General features: G+C 43.8%; 1 protein-coding gene across 4 annotated transcripts in view; it reads left to right on the top strand.

The window, feature by feature from the left end:
* The window catches only part of FMNL2 (formin like 2), a 304,003-nt gene that overhangs the window by 271,135 nt on the left and 11,401 nt on the right, over nucleotides 1-21,467 (top strand). For all 4 annotated transcript variants that reach the window (XM_027131197.1, XM_027131206.1, XM_027131213.1 and 1 more), the window contains exons 12-22: nucleotides 2,636-2,785; nucleotides 4,418-4,519; nucleotides 6,686-6,998; nucleotides 7,337-7,540; nucleotides 12,585-12,709; nucleotides 13,349-13,551; nucleotides 14,979-15,213; nucleotides 16,286-16,354; nucleotides 16,475-16,555; nucleotides 17,879-18,008; nucleotides 20,324-20,487. In XM_027131197.1, coding sequence (XP_026986998.1) covers nucleotides 2,636-2,785; nucleotides 4,418-4,519; nucleotides 6,686-6,998; nucleotides 7,337-7,540; nucleotides 12,585-12,709; nucleotides 13,349-13,551; nucleotides 14,979-15,213; nucleotides 16,286-16,354; nucleotides 16,475-16,555; nucleotides 17,879-18,008; nucleotides 20,324-20,487 — 1,776 coding nt within the window. The remainder of the gene's footprint in view (nucleotides 1-2,635; nucleotides 2,786-4,417; nucleotides 4,520-6,685; nucleotides 6,999-7,336; nucleotides 7,541-12,584; nucleotides 12,710-13,348; nucleotides 13,552-14,978; nucleotides 15,214-16,285; nucleotides 16,355-16,474; nucleotides 16,556-17,878; nucleotides 18,009-20,323; nucleotides 20,488-21,467) is intronic.

The following is a 21,467-nucleotide window of genomic DNA, read 5'->3' as shown; positions in this document are numbered from 1 at the left end:
AAAAGAACCAATCTGAGTGATGTGATCTGCCAGAGAAGCTGGATTCTTGCAGACCTCCTAGGGCCTATTGTCTTCTGCCAGCAGCCTTTTAGTACTGGAGTCAAATAACTTCTTAGAGCCTTGCTACAGCTTTCCTCTGCTTTTGAACTCTGTCTGGGTCAAGTCTCATTATACCCTTCATCCGGGCTGCTGGGCAATGTGCATTCTTAGTTACTCTTTGGACTCCATCTGCTCTGGGAAAGTCAAACCAAGACTGCTGTAGAGTAATGAATAAATGCTTGGAGCATCAAAAAATAATGAGGAAGTGGACACTAGAGACTTCCTCATGTAGCTGTTAAATTCTGCTTAAAGTGTTTGTGTCTTTAGAAATTCTGCTTTTAGTTCTTGAGAGAAGACGGATCTAAAGTTTCTCTTTCTCTTGCTCCCTTACAGAAGTGCTCAGCCAGTTCCCTGAACTTCTTTGCCTAAAAAACAAAGTTGATGTGAAAATCATAAACAGACTTAAGTAGCTGTGTGTGCACAGGATGTGCCCTTGTCTTTTGACTCAGGCAGTTTTGTTTTCCCTTCTGTGTAGGGAATAATTTGCTTGAATTTGAAAGGCCACTAGTAGTAGGGCAAGAATTGTTGACCTCAATTTCAAGCCTGTTTCTAACAGTGAAGAAAATAGAAATACTTCCCTTGAACATCTCCGGAGCTCACCTGCCCATCTCCCTTTCGAGTGAAGCCAGGGATTACACAGGGGGTACCCTCAGTTTATCACAAACTGGAGTTGCAGAGTTGGTTACTCTTGAGCTCATGGCCTTGTTTATCAGACCAGCTGGGCTGCCCTCGAGTAGACTGGCCTAATGTTGTCTAAAGACTCTACTCAGGTGGAACCATGGAAGATTTCCATTGAAAAGTTTGTTTGAATTGCTTTCCTATTTAAAGAATGACTAATATCTTTGACAGAATATTGTATTCAACAGTTTGTTTCTACTTTGAAATCAGGGTTCCTCTCTTCTCTTTCTCCACATGTCCTGAGAGTAGCAATATTTGAATGAAAGTTGGGTGTATTCCTAATGGGGTTTTAGGGTCAGTTTTGTTGTGGCTGCACAGAGCTCATTTCAGGCGCCAGGATACAATAACAGGTAGTAACATCAGCGCCTGTTACTCACTGTGAATCTTGTGAAAAATCCTGCTAAGCTGCTTCTTCATTTTCTTTTCTAGGCTTTGCCCTTGTTCAGAATTTTTTTTTCGGTTCTGACTCATAAACTAAGATGGAACATACTCTCTTCAAGACAGCTAAGATGTAGAATTCTAGATTAGACCTAGGAGAAAATCTGTTGTCCTGAGAATTTATTTGTAGAGTAGAATTCCTCTTAAAAATTTGATTTTTTACCAAAACTCTGTATTTCTCTAACTTCCTGGTCTGTTGGTTCCAGTCTTTGATAGAAGTGGTTAGAAGAATAATAACATAAGCATATAATATATAAATGCTTCATTAGTTTACAAAAACCCAACCTTGTAAGTCATCATTGACTTGTTCAGTAAATGTGTATTGGCATCATCCATGTGCCAGATATTATTCTAACCACTCATCTGCTCCCCAGGGAAAGACATGACTTATGCTACTTGTAAGAAGGATTGACTGATTTACTTGACCTCTAATTTTACCTTAGAGCTAGTTGACTTCCTTTGGGATGCCTGGCCCTAGAATGCAGTGAATGGGGGAAAGGTTCCTGATCTGTGCTTTGGGAGCCCTGAACTTCTCATGTTGGGGGAGTGTCTTAGCCAAGTAATTATGGGGGATGGGTTCTAGGAACTAGTGCTAAAATAATCCCCGAGTCTAATATGCTGTATCAGTGTCTTCCTCTACTCCCATGTACCCCTCACCCTCAACCAGAACTACCATCACTACCCAAGCAAGATACCACCCACTCTAATCTCCTCTACCACACAGATACCCCTCAAGTTTTATGTTACTTGTGACTGATGTTCCTTCTCACTGTTGTGGCCTCTCCCGTTGCGGAGCACAGGCTCCAGACGCGCAGGCTCAGTGGCCATGGCTTACGGGCCCAGCCGCTCCGTGGCATGTGGGATCCTCCCGGACCGGGGCACGAACCCATGTGCCCTGCATCGGCAGGCGGACTCTCAACCACTGCGCCACCAGGGAAGCCCTGTTGTTCCCTTTTGATTTTTCTGTTATCTTGATTTCACCTGCATCAAAAATGTTTTAGGGTGGAATATATCTGCATGGGGAATATATCTACAGGAAGGATTAGGGAGGAAATGTGTGTGTATTTGGGAGACAGTAAGCACCAGAAAGTAATCTGATGGTACCCTCTTAGATGGTTACTCCAGAGGTCTCTTAAGGAGAATGAGATACAAAACCCTCTCTTGGGGGACTTCCCTGGTGGTCCAGTGGTTAAGACTCCACGCTTCCAATGCAAGGGGCCCGGGTTCCATAGCTGGTTGGGGAATTAAGATCCCACATGCCTCGTGACATGGCCAAAAAAACAACCACCACCCACCCACCCAACCAACCAACAAAAAACTCTCTTGGAAGGAACAAACAAAAACATGTAGGCTCTTGGGTAATTATGTTGTGTTTCCACAGATATGCTAACACCACGTTCTCCTGCATTTTGATTTTTAGAAGCTGAAACATACTGAGAGTGACAAGCTGCAGGTACAGATTCAGGCTTACCTGGACAACGTGTTTGATGTGGGAGCTCTGCTGGAAGACGCGGAAACCAAGAATGCAGCTTTGGAGAGGGTGGAAGAACTGGAAGAAAACATCTCTCATGTAACTACCTCTCAGAAAAAGAAAAATGGCTAATGTTTCAGCTAGGTGCAAGGCAGAACAGATGTTAGCTTTTATGGCAGTTAAGGAAAGGATTTGGAGTCTAGGAATGAGATGCAACTTGAGCTAGAGAGCAATCAGAAGCCATTCTGGGCTCTTTCAACGAAGGCAGGTATGTTACTTACGACTAAGTGGAACCCATTGCCTTCGTTCACTGCTCAGTTTCTGCTGCGTCCAGATTCCCTGGCCACCTTAGTTATAAGAACAGGAGAGTTAGAAGATTGGCATTACCTGAAGAGAAATGCAACTAAAATATGTCCATTTGGTGAAGAAGTATCTTCTTCTGAATGTGAGTCATCTTGTACCAAATGTGTCCATGCAGGCTGTGGACGGGCTGATCTAGTGTCCTCATGATGCGGGTCTTCACTTTCCTGCCTCATGGGCACTCAAGTTCTAAATAGCTTCATCTCAACGGTAGCATTTTCAAGGAAATCAGCAAGTTTTCCCATATATCCTCTTCTTGCAAGAAGTGTCCTCTCAGTATAATGAACAGGAATATGGTGTGTCTTAAAACCCAGACATTGTGAGGACCACATCCTTTTACTGAATTCTGATTGAAAGTGTCCTTGATTGTGAAAGGAATTGTCTCTTTTTGGAAGGATGTGGTTTTTCTCTTTGAACGGTCCATTTATTTTTCTCTGCATTTTCTTAGTTAAGAGTATTACTTGTGCTTAATGTCCTTCCTCTTTTCCCATCAGTCTGAAAAGGGGCATCTTCATGGCTTGTGGTTTAGCCAAGTTGCCAAAAGCCCTCCCTTTGTAAGTGCTGTGCTGACTCAGTTGGTACCTGCTTAGGAGAGCACTTATAGGCTCTTCCTTTTTCTCTTTTTGTCTCTTCCCTTAAAATATTTATATTATATTCTGAACTTGGTCAGCATAAATCTCCACTCTTCCTCTTTACCTTGCCTCCCTGATTTTCTTTATGTGTGATTATTCTCAGTGAGATGTAAGAAATCAGAAGGTGCCCAATTTTAGAGCCTTATGTGGAAAGTAACTTTCACTCATGGCTCACCCCATCTTTCTCTGAAGCCTTAGCTGGCATTGCATGACCATACTTACATAACCTGCTATTGTAGTAACCACCTGTTTATTTGAACTACCCCTCCAAAATGACTTTTATTATTTGGATAGTTTGAGTCAAAACAAGCAGTAGTATTTTTTCAACTGGTGACTTACAACAACAAAACCAAGTTTTCTGGGTCAACAGTTTTCAAAAGCTTTTGCCTAATGGCCTTTTCTTAGGGAGGGAAAGGTGACTCGACCTCCTCCCTCACCTACTATTCTCTACGTTCGCTGGCCCCTGCAGAAATGGAGAAAGACACACTGTGTATGTCAAAACACTAAGGAGCTGACTTACGGGTCTTATTAAGGATCCCTTGTAAATGAATTCCTCTTAGAAACAAGTATGTATTCAGCACCATCTTATAAATATTAACATTTTCAGAAAACAACTTGGGGAACACATGCAGGACTCTGATGGGCCCCTAGTGGTCTCTGAGCTACACTTTCTGAAAACCAAGGACCTGATGAGAATGATCCTTTGTTGTGACACATCTTCCCTTTCAAAACTTTACAGTTGTCAGAAAAACTGCAAGACACAGAGAATGAAGCCATGTCCAAGATCGTGGAACTGGAAAAGCAGCTCATGCAGAGGAACAAGGAGCTGGATGTTGTTCGGGTAAGTGTGATGATGGTAGCCACACCAGGTGGGCACTGCAGGGCATGCGCTGTAGCTTTGGCCTAGTAGATAGGACCCGCATATGTTCACAGTAGAGGGAGGCACGGATGCGGCATATTTACTGGAACCATTTCAGAGGTGAAACTCAAATGAAAAGTACACATAGTTAGCGTATGTCTTCACATATGTGTGCATTCCAATGCTGGGGCTTCATTACTTCCTTATCACAGGTTTTGGGAGCAACAGTATTTTCCCATCTGGACGAGTCTGAGTGAATTCTGTGGATCACCCGTTTGGTTGGAAATAAAAACACAGCATGGGGGCTTCCCTGGTGGCGCAGTGGTTGAGAATCTGCCTGCTAATGCAGGGGACACGGGTTCGAGCCCTGGTCTGGGAGGATCCCACATGCCGCGGAGCAGCTGGGCCCGTGAGCCACAACTACTGAGCCTGCGCATCTGGAGCCTGTGCTCCGCAACAAGAGAGGCTGCGATAGTGAGAGGCCCACGCACCGCGATGAAGAGTGGCCCCGCTTGCCGCAACTAGAGAAAGCCCTCGCACAGAAACGAAGACCCAACACAGCCAAAATTAATTAATTAATTAATAAACGCCTAGCCCCAACATATTAAAAAAAAAAACTCAATCTTGCCCAATACCAGAAATACACACACACACACACACACACACACTCACAAGGTGAGAGAAAACAAATTACAGTTTCCCTTATTAAAAAAAAAAAAAAAAAACACAGCATGGATTTAATTCATGCCACTTATTTATTTTTCTTAGGACTTGGACTTCTTTGTATTTCTTTGCTTTGCTTCTGCTTGAAACCAGATTTGGTAGTTGCCATGGAAACGGTGAAATCACAACATAGACAAGACCTACTGGCATTCACCAAAAAAAAAAAAAAAAAAAAAGAGAGAGAGAAAGAAAAAAGTCAAAAGCAAAATCAGTCCATTTTATTATCAGATAATTCCAGCTATTTTGTTTGGCTTTAGCATTGTTTTACCTTACAGGTCAGGTATTTACGGAGCACCATCCATGTGCTTGAACATAAAAACACTAAAATGCCTGGAGGGCTTTTAGGCAAATGGCTTGCCTTTACATGGCCGTTAATGACGTGGCACATTTTATGTGATAGTTATCATGTCTGTGTGTGTTGCTTGATATTCTGACAGGTCCTACAGTTAACTCTAGGAAATTTATTTTCTGGCACTGCATCGAGACAGAGTTGTAGCATATGGACTCAATTCAAGTTCAGACTCTCAGATTGTTAATAATAGACAGGGTGTGAAGAATGTTTCCCTACCTGCTGGAGGTTTGTGGTGAGAGATCACGTGTGTAAGGCCCAGCAAGTGGGTTCCATAAACTCCTTCCACTGGAACCTCTGTGGACCCCTTATAAAAGGAACCAGGACAGCCTTTGAATTGAAAATTGTAACTTCTTTGTTTTCTGTGAAGAACCTAGACAGAAATAAGGAATTAGTGGAGGGAAACATTGGCCTGTTTTGGAAAACGTTACAACAGTTGCTGTCCCGAGCTTGGTCAAGGGGGCATTGTGAAGGCCAGAGAAATCCATTCAAAACAGTCAGCCGCTGGTTACTCATAAGTGGATTATTCCATGATTTGCAGATTTTTAATCCCAGTCTGACTTCGGTCCAAGTCTGATTTAGGGACCTTTTGTCTACTGTTAGCTGATATGTATCTAGGAGTAACAAATGAATTTTAACAAAAGTGAAAAGAAAACATGCTGCACCACCAGAATACCCTCAGGATATTCCACAGTCAGCTAGAAAATTATTTTTGGGTCATCTCTGCCCTGTTCCTCCTCACCTGTGGGGAAAACTGACTTAGCTGTATTTATTAATGGAAAGAATTACCTCAACAGTAACAACTGCTAGAATGTATTGCATGCATTACCAGTGAACAATTGATAACGAATGGGACTTTATAAGTTCTGGCTGAGTTCCATAGAATTCCTATGTGTGTGTGTGTGTGTGTGTGTGTGTGTGTATATATATATATATATATATATATATAAAATAAGTATCCTTTTTCTTTTTTCCTTTTTTTTTTTTTGTTATTTTCTTTATCCTCAATTTGCCTAACGGTAATAGGCACGAATGTCATGTGAAGACCAACTCTTGACCATGGGTTTTTTTTGCAGGAAATCTACAAAGATGCAAATACCCAGGTTCACACATTAAGGAAAATGGTCAAAGAGAAAGAAGAAGCCATTCAAAGACAGTCTACCCTAGAAAAAAAGATTCATGAGCTGGAGAAACAAGGGACCATTAAAATTCAGAAGAAAGGGGATGGGGACATCGCCATCCTGCCGGTCGTGGCTTCTGGCACGTTGCCCACGGGGTCCGAAGTGGCGGTGGGTGACTTTGTGGGGCCAGTGACGGGGGCTGCCGCCTCGGGACCCTTGCCCCCTCCTCCCCCACCACTGCCTCTGTTGTCAGACACACCTGAAGCAGGTAGGAAGCCTTGGCGAGAGAGCTGAGGTAGAGCATTGGGATATCTGTACTTCTTTTACCTACGGTTCATCTATGTCCTTTGTCTGTTTCTGTTGGCATTTCTTTTATTGATTGATTCTAAGAACTTTTACCTTTTGAGATGAAGGGTATACGTCTTCATTTCACACATGGCACAGAATGTTCCCCATTTGTTACCGAGGACATTTTTGTAGTCTTTGGGGAAAAAACCCTTTGTCCTCCTCAGTGTTTGTTTTCAGGTCCTTTATGTACACATGGCATATTGCAGGAAAAACCGTTCCCCTGTTTTCAAAGTCGATTTGTTTCTTTTCTTTTGCTAGCGCGAAATGGTCCAGCCACGCCGCCTATGCCCCCTCCCCCACCTCCCCCTCCCCCTCCCCCGCCTCCCCCTCCGCCCCCGCCTCCTCTCCCGGGTCCTGCAGCTGAGACTGTGCCGGCTCCCCCTTTGCCCCCCCCTCCTCCCTCTGCACCCCCGCTGCCCGGGACGTCTTCACCCACAGTGGTTTTCAACTCAGGATTAGCAGGTAAGAGTGCAGATTTAAGACCCAGATATTTAATACAAATACTCAATTGTCTGACCTCCAGAGGGTCCAGGCCATTCTTTCAAAATCCAGGTCTCTTGCAACATCACATGTGTCTCCTCTTAATATAAGAACATTCCTGCTAATGCAGCCAGTAAAGGGGAAATTGTGCACAGGAGGCATTTTTCTTTCAGTAGCCTTTGTCACTCTTTCCCTGACAGGAAGTTCTGATCTCACACCGTTTTCCTACCTTTTCTCTCCCCACCTAGAGAAGGGAAGAGAGACAGGTTACCTTCTTAGGGATCAGTGCATTTTCATGGGTTCAGAAAACATGACAGTCCAAGCTCTGACACAGCGTGCTTTCAGTGCTTATGGCTCTTTTCTTTGAGGCTATTTTCGATGGCATCTATAAAAGGGGAAAATGCCTCTCTGTGTTAATTGCTTGATGTAGGCTTCCAGGCATTTCTTCCGAGCATTTGAGGGCATCACAATTCACTACAGTGGAATTAAGCTTCAAAGGGAAGCGTTACCACCAGCAGTACCTTCTTGCCTTGAAATGCTCCACTGCCCAGGATAGAATGCGGCATCCCTCCCTCACCAGAGATGAAACGGGGCGGGTGTGGGTGAGAGGGGGAGAGTTGCTCTAATGTCTTGAAATATAAGTTCTTATTTTTGACTCACAAAAATAAATTTTTACTCTTTTCTAAAATACCGCAAGTCATTTTCCCAGTCATGGAGTGTTCCCCTGGCGTTTGGAATTGCTCTGAGCTTTGCCAAGCCGTTCCTGTGACATCAGATAATTCTGCTTCCTCAACCATTTTAGTCCCTTCGTGAGGTCTCTTATTTCTAATGAACTAGCACAATAATGGTCTCATTTCCAAGGCTGCAGTGGTTTTCAGAGCCTTTTGCCCCGAGTGTAAATGATGGTCTCAGCTGTAAATGATCTCCCAGCCTCCATCTCTTAGCATGTCCATCCCATCAACAGCTTTACCAGCCAGTCGTTAGGACTAATTTATCCTGGTGACTGAAGCCCTTTTCGACACCAATAAAGCACCTGTAACAAACATGTTCCACATCAGATCTGTGGTGTTTACTTCCACCCCAGCTCCTATAAAACTGTCAAACAAGATGCCCGTTCAAAGTCATGTTGGCAGTAAACCAATGACTGACTTGGACCTTTCAAGGTCTCCCTCGTCTACCGCTTTCTTCTAGAAATTTTATTGCTTCTGAAGGACAAAAGTTAAAGGAGCGTCATCATGAAACTGTTGGATTTTGAAACGTAAACAAACAGAAAACCTCTTAAGGAGCCCCAGGAATCTGTTACATCAACAGGCTGTTTTCAGTGATAGTGTCATTGTCATGTGCATCTGGGCCCACTGATGAGGCTTTCCCTGTAGCCTCCCAGGAGCGCTCACCATGAGCGTGTCTCTCCTTTGGTCCTGCTTCCTTTCTGTCTGACAAAACCTAATGTGCGATACGGCCTCTACTTCCCTTCACCTGGGCTCCAACTTGGACCTCAGAACTGCCTTGGCGGAGAGAAGAGCCAAGAGTCTCAGATGTGCACGTCCAGGACTCCCTTCTGAACGAGTCTTGGCCTCTCTCATTAAATTTTTTGCCTGGGTTCTTCCTCCTACTTAATCTTTATAATTTGTTGGCTCCAGTGATTGCCTCAGTTTTACAGTGTGAAGCTCTGTGTTCAGCTGATCCCTCACTGCTCTCTTCAGGATTCCTACATTTGGAAGTTGTCCCCTTTGTGTCTTATGCAATTTGAAGGACTGTATGTGGACTGAAGAAACTCCTCTTCAGTGCCATAAGTGTCCATTAAACAATTACAAGATGTTGCGTTTTACAAGATATAAGGATTATAAAATCCTTACGAGTCTTTGATAGCTTGAGATCAGGTAGTTTCTACAAGGCCTTTAATCTCTTTTCATTACCCATCCTTAATTCGGCCGTTAACACTTAGTGTTGTAACCCATTTTGTGAGATGTTTTGCCAGTGTATTCAGTAACACTTTCTCTCTGGAACCAAGAGGGCAGACAGCATCAGGATGTCCCCATAGAGCCAAGAGACAGCTGAGATAATATGCCAAGGGCCCCCCAGGAAGCCAAAAACCTGTGACATCACTAGACCCCTAGATCCACAGGCAAATGGATGTCTTATCTCTTCAGCAGGCAATGAGCAAGTGTCTTCTTGGTGACCAAGTCAGGGGACCAGGAGGAGGTCCCCTGAGTTTATCTTGTGGACTTTTCTTTGCATTTTATACAGAATATATTAGTAGTGTGACATGTGCATTTGAAGTGTAAGGCATACCTCCTCAAATCTGTTAGACCAACCTGGTTCCCATTCCCTGGTCAGGTCATCACTGACAGACCCCTGGGTAGTCTGTAACCTTTGCTGTTCCTCTTCGGAAGAATATGCTTTGGAACTTCACAGTGAGAATTGGGACTTCAGCTGATTATCTTTTCATTAACCTTGTTTATGTCTTACGGAATACCTAGCACAGGTCAGTATGACTCTTTGGCAGCACTATAACGAAATCATTTTTCCCCCTTTTCTAAAAAAAGAGTTATTTTTAAAAATAAAATAAAAAGGGCGTCTTTAAGGCAGGTCTGAATGGAAATGAATTTTTGGCTCTGTGCTGCCTTGTGAGATGTGTCCCAGAAGCATGGAATTCTCTGCTAAGAGTGTGTGGACTGCTGAGCCGCCGAACGCTAACCGTATCTAATTTTTCTTTTGTATTTTCTTTGTTCTTTCTGCTTCCACAAAAGACGGGCCAATCAAGCTTTTCTGTAGGTTGCTCCTCCCTGAGTGTGTTGAGTGTCTGCCCTGTGTTCCTGTGGGTCACGCTGTGCCTTGACATCTCCACCCCATCTCCCATTGAGCCATTGCATCTGCTCTGTGTCTGCGGGGAGGTGTGGTGCTGGCTGGCTGCTGTGATTCCAGGGTTGCCCACATGTTTTAGTTGAACCTATAGAAGAGGTTATGGCCCTTGGAGCAGGCATCCTGGGTTTCAGGTGCCCTGTTCCTTTCTCCCTGGGGAAAGGAATGTTTTTTAGTTTAGTTTTAAAAGTTGGATCTAAGGCCTCAACGCTAGAAGGATTTTAGGGGTTTTTAAAATTTTATTTGTTTGTTTGTTTGGTTTTGGCCATGCGCCGTGGCATGTGGGATCTTAGTTCTCCAACCAGGAATCGAACCCGTGCCCCCTGTATTGGGAGCGCAGAGTCTTAACCACTGGACCACCGCCAGGGAAGTCCCTAGGATTTTAGATTTATCCTGAGGGAGAGAGGAAGGCTCCTCCCCAGAACAAGGGAAAGCTGCTGGGTGCTGCTTTCCTAGTCCCCTTCCTCTGGTGATCGGTTCTCTCCACAGAACACCCACCCACCCACGCAGAGCCACTTCCTGTAGCTTGAACACTGGGAACATGGTGCGTATCATGGTCACCTATAGACCCCGCCTCTGCTAACCCAGCCCCCCAACTCCCCAGTCAGAGTCAGGGCAGCCTTTCAGAAGAGAACTTTTTGGCCTGTGCTCTGATCTCAGGCTTATACGTAATCTTGCTTAAAGAGTTAAAAGTAGGGTGGCTGCACAGGGAGTTGCTTGTAGGGAGTGTCCTGAGGCCTGCGTTGTCTGTGGAGGGATGATGGAACCAGATGGCGCTGACCTGTCACCCCCGCTCCCGTCCACCTCTTCTCCCTCAACTCTGCAGAAGTGCCAGACTAGAGGAAGGTCTGGTCCTTTGTCCCCTGGAGGACATGGGCTTTCCTGGGTAGCAAGGACAGAAATGGACACTGTTGGGTAGTAGAGAGTGAAGTGTCACATTTGGTGGTGGAAAGCCTGTTTTGGCAAAAGCTGTGTTTCTGTGTTCCTGCATGCTTCTGTGTGGATTTGTCAGATGACATTCCTGCTGTTTACGTGGTCTTTGTAACTCTGGAGGAACGAGAGGCACTGTCTCCGTTTTTTTCAGTAAGGCAGGCAGCCAGGTAAAAGCCCAGTTGTGTGTTCCATTTCTTTTGTTCTGCATTGAGTACCTTCTCCCTCCCTTCCCAAATAGTGTGGTGGGCATCCCTGAGACAGACTTAAGACGGTGAATATTTATAGCGAATTGGTTTGGGAAGACTTCTTTATGGTGTGTAGTTAATTAATGGAATTTTTAGTGGATTGCCTTTTTTAGCTCATTTCCCCAAAGTAAGAGGAGGTGGCACTCCCCCCCACCCCCATCCCCTCAAAGGTGGGACCCTTCCTCTCTATTAAGAGGTTTTCAGTATTTTTAATGGGTGCATTCTTACCTTCTAGTTGCAGCAGTAGCTGATTCCTGGCGAGAGGTTGCACTTAAAAGAGAGGGGGAGGGGACTGTGGCCCTTCTCCAGAAAGCAATACAAATCCAGATTTCTAAGTACCCCTTTTGTCTTCTTAAACATTCTATTTTGGGCCATTTGTGGCCCTTAGTCTGTTTGGAATAACTCTCAACAGCCAATATCATCCCCATTATTGAAATCATCCACAGGAGTGTATTGCTCTGGCTGGAAGTCAGCCTTCTTGACATTTCATTCCTGGTGGTTTAAGCAGACATTGTCTGCAGTCTCTGATCATCTTTGAAGATTTGTTTTGGAAATGTGTGTTAGAGAGCCAGAAATTTAGGATGTAAGAATGCGACTTCACATTCACCAGTGTCAAACTAAGTGACACAGAGTATTTGCCCTCTCTGCTATCTAATAATATAAAGAATAATTTTTATTCCCCAACTCTTTATTTGTCCTAAGCATTGTCCTGACACTGTGACTGTATTTCAACCACCCAGTTGCCTGCATTAAAAAAATAAAAGCAAAACCCCAGCTCTTAGGCAACTGTAACAAACTGTTGTATCAAATGATGACCTCAAGTTGCCCTGGCCACAGTGTTGCCTGATGTTTTCCATATTTTAAAACACCTGGCCACCTCTTGCTAGCCTTCCTCCAGTGTTAGAGTGTCATCTGCAAGGACTGTTGTCGGATTGTTCTCGAGGGTTTTGGTGGAATCTTAATTTCATTCTCTCTGACCTCTGTAGCTGTGAAAATTAAGAAGCCAATCAAGACGAAATTCAGAATGCCAGTTTTTAACTGGGTTGCCCTGAAGCCAAATCAGATCAATGGCACAGTCTTCAACGAAATTGATGATGAGCGAATTCTGGAGGTATCTTTCTCATGGGTTAGAAACAAGGGGCCCTCTCTGTGCAGCAAAGCCAGAATGGGTGCTGTGTTAACCTGAAAGTTTCTGCAATAAAAGCTAGTGTTTTAAGTGTCTTGATGTAAAGAAGAAAAGGAGAATAAAATTGGATGCTATTTTGTAAGGTGCTTCTAAAACTACGTTTAAAAACGTATTATACATTAAAATGGAATAGTTTTGAACATCTTTCACTGTATGTCACAAAATGTACATCTGACACAATCTCTGCCCTTAATTTATAAAGGGGCATAAAAACCCTTTATTGAACTATAAGTGAAAAAGGACTGAGTAATCACGCCTACTAGCTGGTTTGGTGGATAGTTTTAGTCTGTGCTGGCCATCCCTACAAGGCAGTAATTGAAAGGCAATTGAGTTAACTGGTTGGAAACAGTTGTCCACTTTAGACATTTTTGTCTGTATATGTGGCATAAGTCACACAACACTAACACAAATAGAGAAATAGAGCAAGCCATGGCCCAAGACAAGTATCAGTACTTAGTAGAAAAAGTAACTTCTTTGATGCTTAAGAAACTGTCTAAATGGTGGCTTCCTGACTTCATTTTTAAGGATAATCTAATTTGCCTATTTCATTCCTCTCCAACCCAGGACTTAAATGTAGATGAATTTGAAGAAATATTTAAGACAAAAGCCCAAGGTCCTGCCATTGATCTTTCTTCAAGCAAACAGAAGATAACGCAGAAGGGGTCAAACAAAGTGACATTACTAGAAGCAAATAGGGCTAAAAATCTTGCCATAACTTTAAGGAAAGCTGGAAAGACCGCGGATGAAATATGTAAAGCTATTCATGTGTAAGTTCAGGGCATTCTGAAAGATTATATCCTAGTAAATTTAGAATGAAAATGGTAACGCTGAAGAGGTGGACCAGAAATGACCTTCGGGGGTGCTATATTAGAATGAGTAATTAATTGTTTTAGAAGAATAACAACTGGATCGTGACATCGTTTATTATCTTGGTCTGTTCTCTTACATATGCCTGCAGCAATGCTTACATAAAAGGAAAGTTGAGAGAAGTATTGCAGATGCTGAGAAAAGGGAGAAAATATCAGTTTTCTGTGGAGTATCTGAATTTTATCCAGATTCACTGAGTACAAATTTGATGGCATTTGTGGAATGATTCAACCCAATGCCAGATGCAAATAGGAGACAGAGGCTTGTCTTAACTCATAATAGGAATGTGATTCCAGTTGCTCCTTAGCCCTTTCAGGGCATCTTAAAGCAAGTTTAGTTCTTTTTTTAATCCTTGAACTGCAGAGAAGGCATTGATTTTATTTACTCTTCTATTAGAAGAATCTTTCTACTCTTTGAGTCATGGTGACTTTCATATATGATAAGGATGTTATTAGATGTTTTAGGAACTAATTCATCATTAATTGGTATTTCATAAATTTTGATCAGAGATTCTTAGGGGAGTAAAAGACACTGAGAAATCATTTGTTCCAGTTTCATGTCCTCAGCCGGGATCATAAGCTAGTAGTTTAGTGCATCCTATCATCTGTTCTGATTTCTAGTGTTGCAACCTGGTATGAATTCTGGTTTTTAATCTTCACATATCTTGTTTGTCATGATGATTAAGTGTAATTCTATTGCTGAACAAAGATTGCCCAGAGAATAGAATAGAGACTGTAGTAAATACTTCTTTAGTTCAGATGGAGTATAGGTCCACAAAGACCGAGTATTCCCTCAAGGGATGTATGCATTTAAGCCAAAACATCATATAGTACAGGCATTTGGATGCATTTTTTTTCTAAAGGAGAAAAAATATCCCAGACTTACTGGTTTAATTGAAATCTTTTACAGAGTTCATCAGATATTCTGTAATTGTGTGTATAATATTACATCTCCTTAATTAGCAGTACTTCACAGGCCAAAAAAAAACATGTCCTTGAACCACTTAACCACCAGATACTTCAGCTTTCCTTCTGCTTCTACCTGCTGTCATTTACTATTGATGTCTAGAGGCTTAGAGCTATACTAATAGCCTAAAAACTGAGCGTGGCAGTTGTGATAAGGTCCAGGTTTCCAGGAAGGACCAGTGAACGTGCTTGATGCACGGTCAGGAGCTAGCACCAAGGGGCATGTTCACATCTGTAGGCATCGTCCAGCTGTGGGCATCAACTCATCGACATGGTGGTTCATGATCTGGACCAGGTGGAGGTGTGGCTGAGAGGGGAGGAGGTTTTCTCTTTAATACTGACATGTCCACCTCTGTCTTCAGATTTGACTTGAAGACATTGCCTGTAGACTTTGTAGAGTGTTTGATGAGGTTCTTGCCAACTGAGAATGAGGTAAAAGTGCTGCGGCTCTATGAGCGGGAAAGGAAGCCCCTGGAAAACTTGTCAGATGAAGACCGGTTCATGATGCAGTTCAGTAAAATTGAGAGGCTCATGCAGAAGATGACCATCATGGCCTTCATTGGGAACTTTGCCGAAAGTATTCAGATGCTGACTCCTGTGAGTGGACCAACTCTGGCAAGGGAAGGGGTCCAAACAGATAGCATTTGTTTTGTTTTGTTTTCTTTTAACTTTCTCACAGAATTGCACTTAATGTCATGGGCTCTAAGACTTCTTTCCAGAACTTTCGACATGGCATTTTTATTTTTACCCTCTTTTTCTCATTGTGTATGCCAAGTAAAATTGAAAACGGTGAATTTCCCCATTCCATATTGCTCTTCTCCCTAGAGAATGGCATTTCCTGTGTCTACAGATATCCTTTGGATTTTAAAGGACACCTCAATACAGAGGACAAGGAGAATAATTTTCTCAAATTTGGTCCCCTCCTCAGGGTACCAGTCCTCTGGCTGGGTTACCAAGACTGAAAATTTAACTTCATTTCTACAAACCATCTCATATCTTTAGTGAACAGGCTTATTGACTTTCATTGGAAGCGTTAAATTTGCCATGGGGGTCTTCTTCCTTGGAAGTTTGTTACAGTACACTGTGGTGACGTAGAAATAATAGCTAACCATCGCTTGTTCCTTTGTGTTAATCTGGTAGAGACTTATGAATATCATAAATAGTTCTTTCCCAGTTCTATTTCTAAATAAATGTTTGTTAATTACTGATTATAGTAGCATGTGTGTCCAAAATATGTTCTGAGAACTTCTGCACGGTGATTATATTTCTTTGCTGTTTTGTTTTGTTTTTGTTCTTGGCTAGCTCCATTGATTTAAAAATATGAATTGTATTACATGATTAGAGATGGTGGGCAGGCTATTGAGTTCTCCTGGAAGACGCTGTTGACTCCTAACTTAAGTCTCATTGCTTACAGATTTTATGATAAGCTAGTTCTGATAATACTTCCTATTTAGAGAAGAGCTTACACGTAATGCTCTAGTTACCTAAGACCTAGCAGGACAACTTAAAATTGTTATGTTTAGGAAAAAATAGAATCTCAGCATTAAGGCTTTAAGTTCTAAATGCAGGTCTGTTTTCTTCTGTATTAAAGTTTTAGTTTTCAATCGGAGTTTCCCATTTTTAACATGTCTTTTTTTTCCCCCTCCTCTTTCCTTTGACTGGAATCTAGCAACTGCACTCAATTATAGCAGCATCTGTCTCTATAAAGTCGTCCCAAAAACTCAAGAAAATTCTGGAGGCAAGTGAAGTTTTCCTCTTATACGTGTATGGAAGAGCTGACTTGTCAGCTGCATTCCTCAGCCTGGGAATGCCTGGGATGCTGTACCGATGGACTTCTCTTTTCTCTCTTTCTTTGCAGATCATCTTGGCCCTTGGCAACTATATGAATAGCAGTAAACGAGGAGCAGTTTATGGATTTAAACTTCAGAGTTTAGATCTGGTGAGTTTTTAAACTTCAGAGTTTAAAAGAAGTACAAGAGCTATATGAGAGACAAAACAGCTGGCAAAGATTAAGCCCTGGAGCAGAGAGAGTCTGCTCTTGGAAGTGGGGTGGGATGTTTTGATGAAGATTCTCTGCTAGTGGGCGGAGCAGTGGGTACAAATTTTCTGGAACGCCATATGGCAGCAAGCACTTCGAACCTTAAAAATACTCATACCTTTTGACCCAATATTTCCATTTCTAGGAATCTTTCCTCAGGAGTCTGAATTATGGGTGCTATATTTTATTTATAATTGCAAATAATTAGCAACAGTGTAAAGATTCAACATTTGGGGAAATGATTACATATGCTGTAATGATAGTTAATTCGGTGAACTATTCTTCAACTGTTAGAATATTTGTGAAGAGTTTTCAAAGGAATAGGTAATTTTGTGTTTAGGAAAGAAAGCAGGGTATAAATTGTCTGTACAGTTTGATTTTTAACTAGGTAAAATATGGAGATAAAAACCCCGAATGGAAGTAGATTAAGATATTAACAGAGAGGTTGAATGGAATTAGGAAGGTTTCTTGAGCTGCTTCTTTATACTTTTCTGTGTTTTCTAAAAAAAATTTTTTTTTTTTTTTCCTGGATGAAGAAGGGTGCTCTGCTTTTCAGAGTCACCTGACTTAGGAACAGGACTAGAGAGAATGCTCTATGGAGCCCTGTCCCCCGGGCTGCACTGGCAGACGTGGCTTCCACGGGAGCAGGTTGGGCAGTGGTTGGAGTCCCCAGCCCCCGGTGTGGGGGTACATGGTTATTTGATAGGGACTGTCTAGTTAGTCACAGTTCTGGGCCCCAGAAGGCCATGGTACGTACGTTACGCACATCTGCTTTGAGTTGGGGAGTAAGTGGGGCTGAGCAGATGTGAGGACTATGGCATAGGTGTACCTGTGCACACCTATGCACACTCCCGGCTCCAGCCTCACTTCCTACTCTGGCCTTCACTTGGGAGAGCACTGAAACTGGAGTCTTCCTGCTTGTAAGTCAGGGAGGTGGTGGAGCAGGTGGGGGCGGGGAGTTCACGTGAGGAGAGACGCGTGAACAGCTCTCATGCTTAGAGTCGTCCCTAAAGTTGAGCGTGTCCCCTGGTCAGGAAGTCCTCTTGTCACTTAATAATCCATGGGCTGGTTCACCCGAGAACAGAGCTGACTCTCCTGTGGGAATGTTTTCTCTCCGCTCTGGGGCACCTGTGCTCAGGTATTTATCCTGAGCGGGGGAGCATCATCTGGCAGGTAACTCTCCCATCATCTGTTACTCTAACCCTCATCCCCTTTGGTTTTCAGCTCTTAGATACAAAGTCAACGGACCGAAAGCAAACACTGTTGCACTATATATCCAATGTCGTGAAAGAAAAATATCACCAAGTGTCCCTATTTTATAATGAGCTTCATTACGTGGAGAAAGCTGCCTCAGGTACTTGATTTCAGCTCTTAATGTTACTCTTGGGTATGAATGCCTTGAATCATGGGGGAACCCTTCCCTGCTTAAACAACACTCTTCAGAACCCCTCTACAAAGGGGAGGCTAAAACGTCAGAGGCTCTGAGCTGAAACACATCGCCTCTGGTGTTGCCCGCACCTGGGAGCAATAACAAACATGGACGTGAAGAGGACAGTGTTCTCTTTATAAAGATCCAGGTCTTTGGGCTTCATGTGCCTTCCCTCTTCCATCTGTTGCCCTTTTTATTCTGTTGCTGTCATTTGAAAGGAGAGACTCTGAGACTCACCCCCCTCAACAAACACTTGAATTAGATTTTGTGCTGTCCCATTTGCTCAGGTGTGGCCGTTCTAAACATTTTGTGTTTAGCCTGAGCACAAGTTAAATTATCAGTACTTCTTGGTTGTTACTTTGCTATGACAGTTATGCATTTTCTCGTTTAAATCATCGGCTGCTCTGAGATAGTTGGGCTGTACTGTTACAGATGAAAAAAACTGACATTTTTATAGATTAAATGCCTTGCCCAAGGTCACATGGGTAGAAAACGATAGAAACAGAGCTTGAACTCAGATAGTCTTCTCATATGGTATGTTGTCCAGTGTACCACATCCTCTCAAAAGAACATTAGCCTAGAAAAAGGAACAAGATGCAGATTGACCTCGGAGTTGGATACAGGCTGTGATTCTCAAATGATGATCTTAAGCAGCCAGTGTTTATTGTAAATTTGTATTCCTGAGACCTACCCCAGACTTAGCGAATTGAATCTCTGAGGGCAAGACTTTCTCTGCCTTCCTCAGAGTAAATGGCTGCTGCTTCTGTGTTCTTACTCAAGAGCATTCCATACAAGCCTCTCATACAAGATACAATAAATTTTATCACAACATTTTGCATGTCCACTGCAACCTGTTCATGTATGGGTATAATCATTTTATTTATCTTTATAATTTCCTTAGCTCCTGGCAAATTGATGGTTGGGAACAAATGAATGAGTGAATTAATGAATGAGATGGTGCCCTGTTACTGGGATAGACGCTGCTGAAGCCCTAGAGGAGGCTGAGAGGCAGGAGGAAATGATATTTTGACTACAGAGGACTGTGCAGCGCAGGCCGTGCCAGACCTACTGAGGGCTCGGGGCTTACTTAGGCAGTTACCAGGATTTCTCTTCTGGTAGAGTGGTTTTCCTCCTTTCAAGTTTCCCTTTGTCTAAATGAGGGGTTCTTTAGCATCACCATTCTAATTAAGAAAAAAAGTTAAAAAAAATTTCCTATAGCACATTTTGTTTGGCCCGAATGAGATTCCCCTAAAGTGTCATTTCAGAAAAGTCAGTGGAGGAAAATGGGGAGATTGAGGTACTCTCTGGCTGACTTGTTTTCTGTATTCTCACTCTGGGGCCCAGGTGTGCTGACATGGATTCCATATCCCTTCACTCATTTATTTACTCAATCCTTCCTTTATCCAGTGAACCTTTCTGAGTTTCTGCTTTGTACTTGGCACAGGCCTAAGCACTGAGGAGTCAAAGATGAATAACAGTGTGGGTCTAGTGAGGGAAAAGCATGCTACGTTGTTCCGTAATCCATCCATGTGCAGAGCTGCGTCAGGCAGTGGGGAGCCAGAGGTGGCGCCCAGACCTCCTGCAGGAGGCTGCAGGAGTGAATCCACTCTGGGTGGGTGGCCACACTGCAGATGGAAAGGTTTGTGCTAATAACCCCTTCTGACGCACGGAAGGGTTGTTTAGCAAAAAGAAGCTGGTCAGAGTTGCTTTGGGTCCCTGTGGACAGTACAGCTAAAAATTCAGTAGGTAAAATGCTACCCCCTGCTGGAGAGCCACAGAAGTGCAGAGGAGTTCAAAGAGTCAGGTAGAGGATAAGCTCTTGGGCCTGTCAGTTAAGGAACCTCTAACCCTACAGGCCAACCAATAGGTTATCATCTCCAGTAAGAGAAATGCAATAGTTGGGAACAAGCACAGGATTTGGGATCTGTGCTGGTTATCCAAACTCCATCTCTGCCACTTCCTAGCTGTGTCACCTAGGGCAGCCCACATAGCCTCTTTGTGTTGCTTTTCCTCGTTGGCAACATGGGCTAGTGGTGCAACTGAATTAGTGCAGGTAAAGGATTTAATGCAGTGCTTGATGGTGAGCACTTTAAAGGATGTCTGCACTGAAGGCCGGAGACTAGAGCTAAGGGCCTTGCGTAACCCTAGAAACCCACTGAGAACTTGGCTCATCAGCCAGACTCACTGTGGCTTTGACTTTCCCGGCTGAAGTCACGGGGACATTGCTTTCTCTACTTCAGTCTCCCTTGAGAATGTTTTACTGGACGTCAAGGAGCTGCAGAGGGGCATGGACTTGACCAAGAGGGAGTACACCATGCATGACCACAACACACTGCTGAAGGAGTTCATCCTCAACAATGAGGGAAAGCTGAAGAAGCTGCAGGATGATGCCAAGATTGCACAGGTGAGTGTCTGTGCCCCCAACACCCATGAAGAAGAAGGGATTGGATCCGTTAAAGCCACCTGGGGTGCTGGCCCAGGCTCTGGGGGCGGAGGGGGAAGTGTCCTCTGTCTGCTGAGGGTAGATTTCTTTGTTTTTTTTTTTTAATTTTTTTTGCGGTACACAGGCTTCTCACTGTGGTGGCCTCTCCCGTTGCGGAGCACAGGCTCCGGACGCGCAGGCTCAGCGGCCATGGCTCACGGGCCCAGCCGCGCCACGTCATGTGGGATCTTCCCGGACCGGGGCACGAACCCATGTCCCCTGCATCGGCAGGTGGACTCTCAACCACTGCGCCATCAGGGAAGCCCCATAGGGTAGATTTCTTATGTAGCTGTTATTAAGGGGGATGGGGATCTTTCTGCATTTTGTACCTGGAGATGCCCCTGTGCTCTCATTGTCTCTTCTAATTTGAGGTCTTCACCGTTTTCTCTAGAGGCCCTCCCCGCCCCCTCCCCTTCCACTCCTAGGCTCCCTTTATTGTGGGTCCTGTGTTCACTTCAACCAACGTGTGGTAGGCCTGTGCTCAGCACAGCAGTGTTCCCCAGTATGTTGGGTTCCAGGAGGCCTTGACCTTGAAATCTTATACCACACTGGGGGTCAAGTTTACACACCTGAGAAGCAGCCAGAATGGACTGTACACCAGAAGGGAAGGCAGAGCGTTGTGGAAACTCAGGAAGCAGACGTGGTGGGATGGTTCCCTTGTGAGGCTGGCTTCCTTGTGTCCCGGGAAGGTTCAAGCAGAGACTTGAGTGAGTGAGTGGCTACGGTAAGGAGCATTGAAGCAGTGAGCTGGGATCTAGAGTCTGAGCAAACTTCTAAGGTCCCTTCTAACCTGGTTGGCTTTAAGGAGTCTTCCCATGGCTTTAGGACGCTTTTGAAAGGAGTAGTTCCTCATTCGTGTGTGTGTGTGTGTGTGTGTGTGTGTGTGTGTGTGTGTGTGTGTG

Source organism: Aethalodelphis obliquidens, unplaced genomic scaffold, assembly GCF_003676395.1.
Source record: "Aethalodelphis obliquidens isolate GAN/ISIS:26980383/991018 unplaced genomic scaffold, ASM367639v1 scaffold2, whole genome shotgun sequence".
Lineage (NCBI taxonomy): Eukaryota > Metazoa > Chordata > Mammalia > Artiodactyla > Delphinidae > Aethalodelphis > Aethalodelphis obliquidens.
Note: the sequence above shows the minus strand (reverse complement) of the source record. Positions and strands in the feature narration are given on the sequence as shown.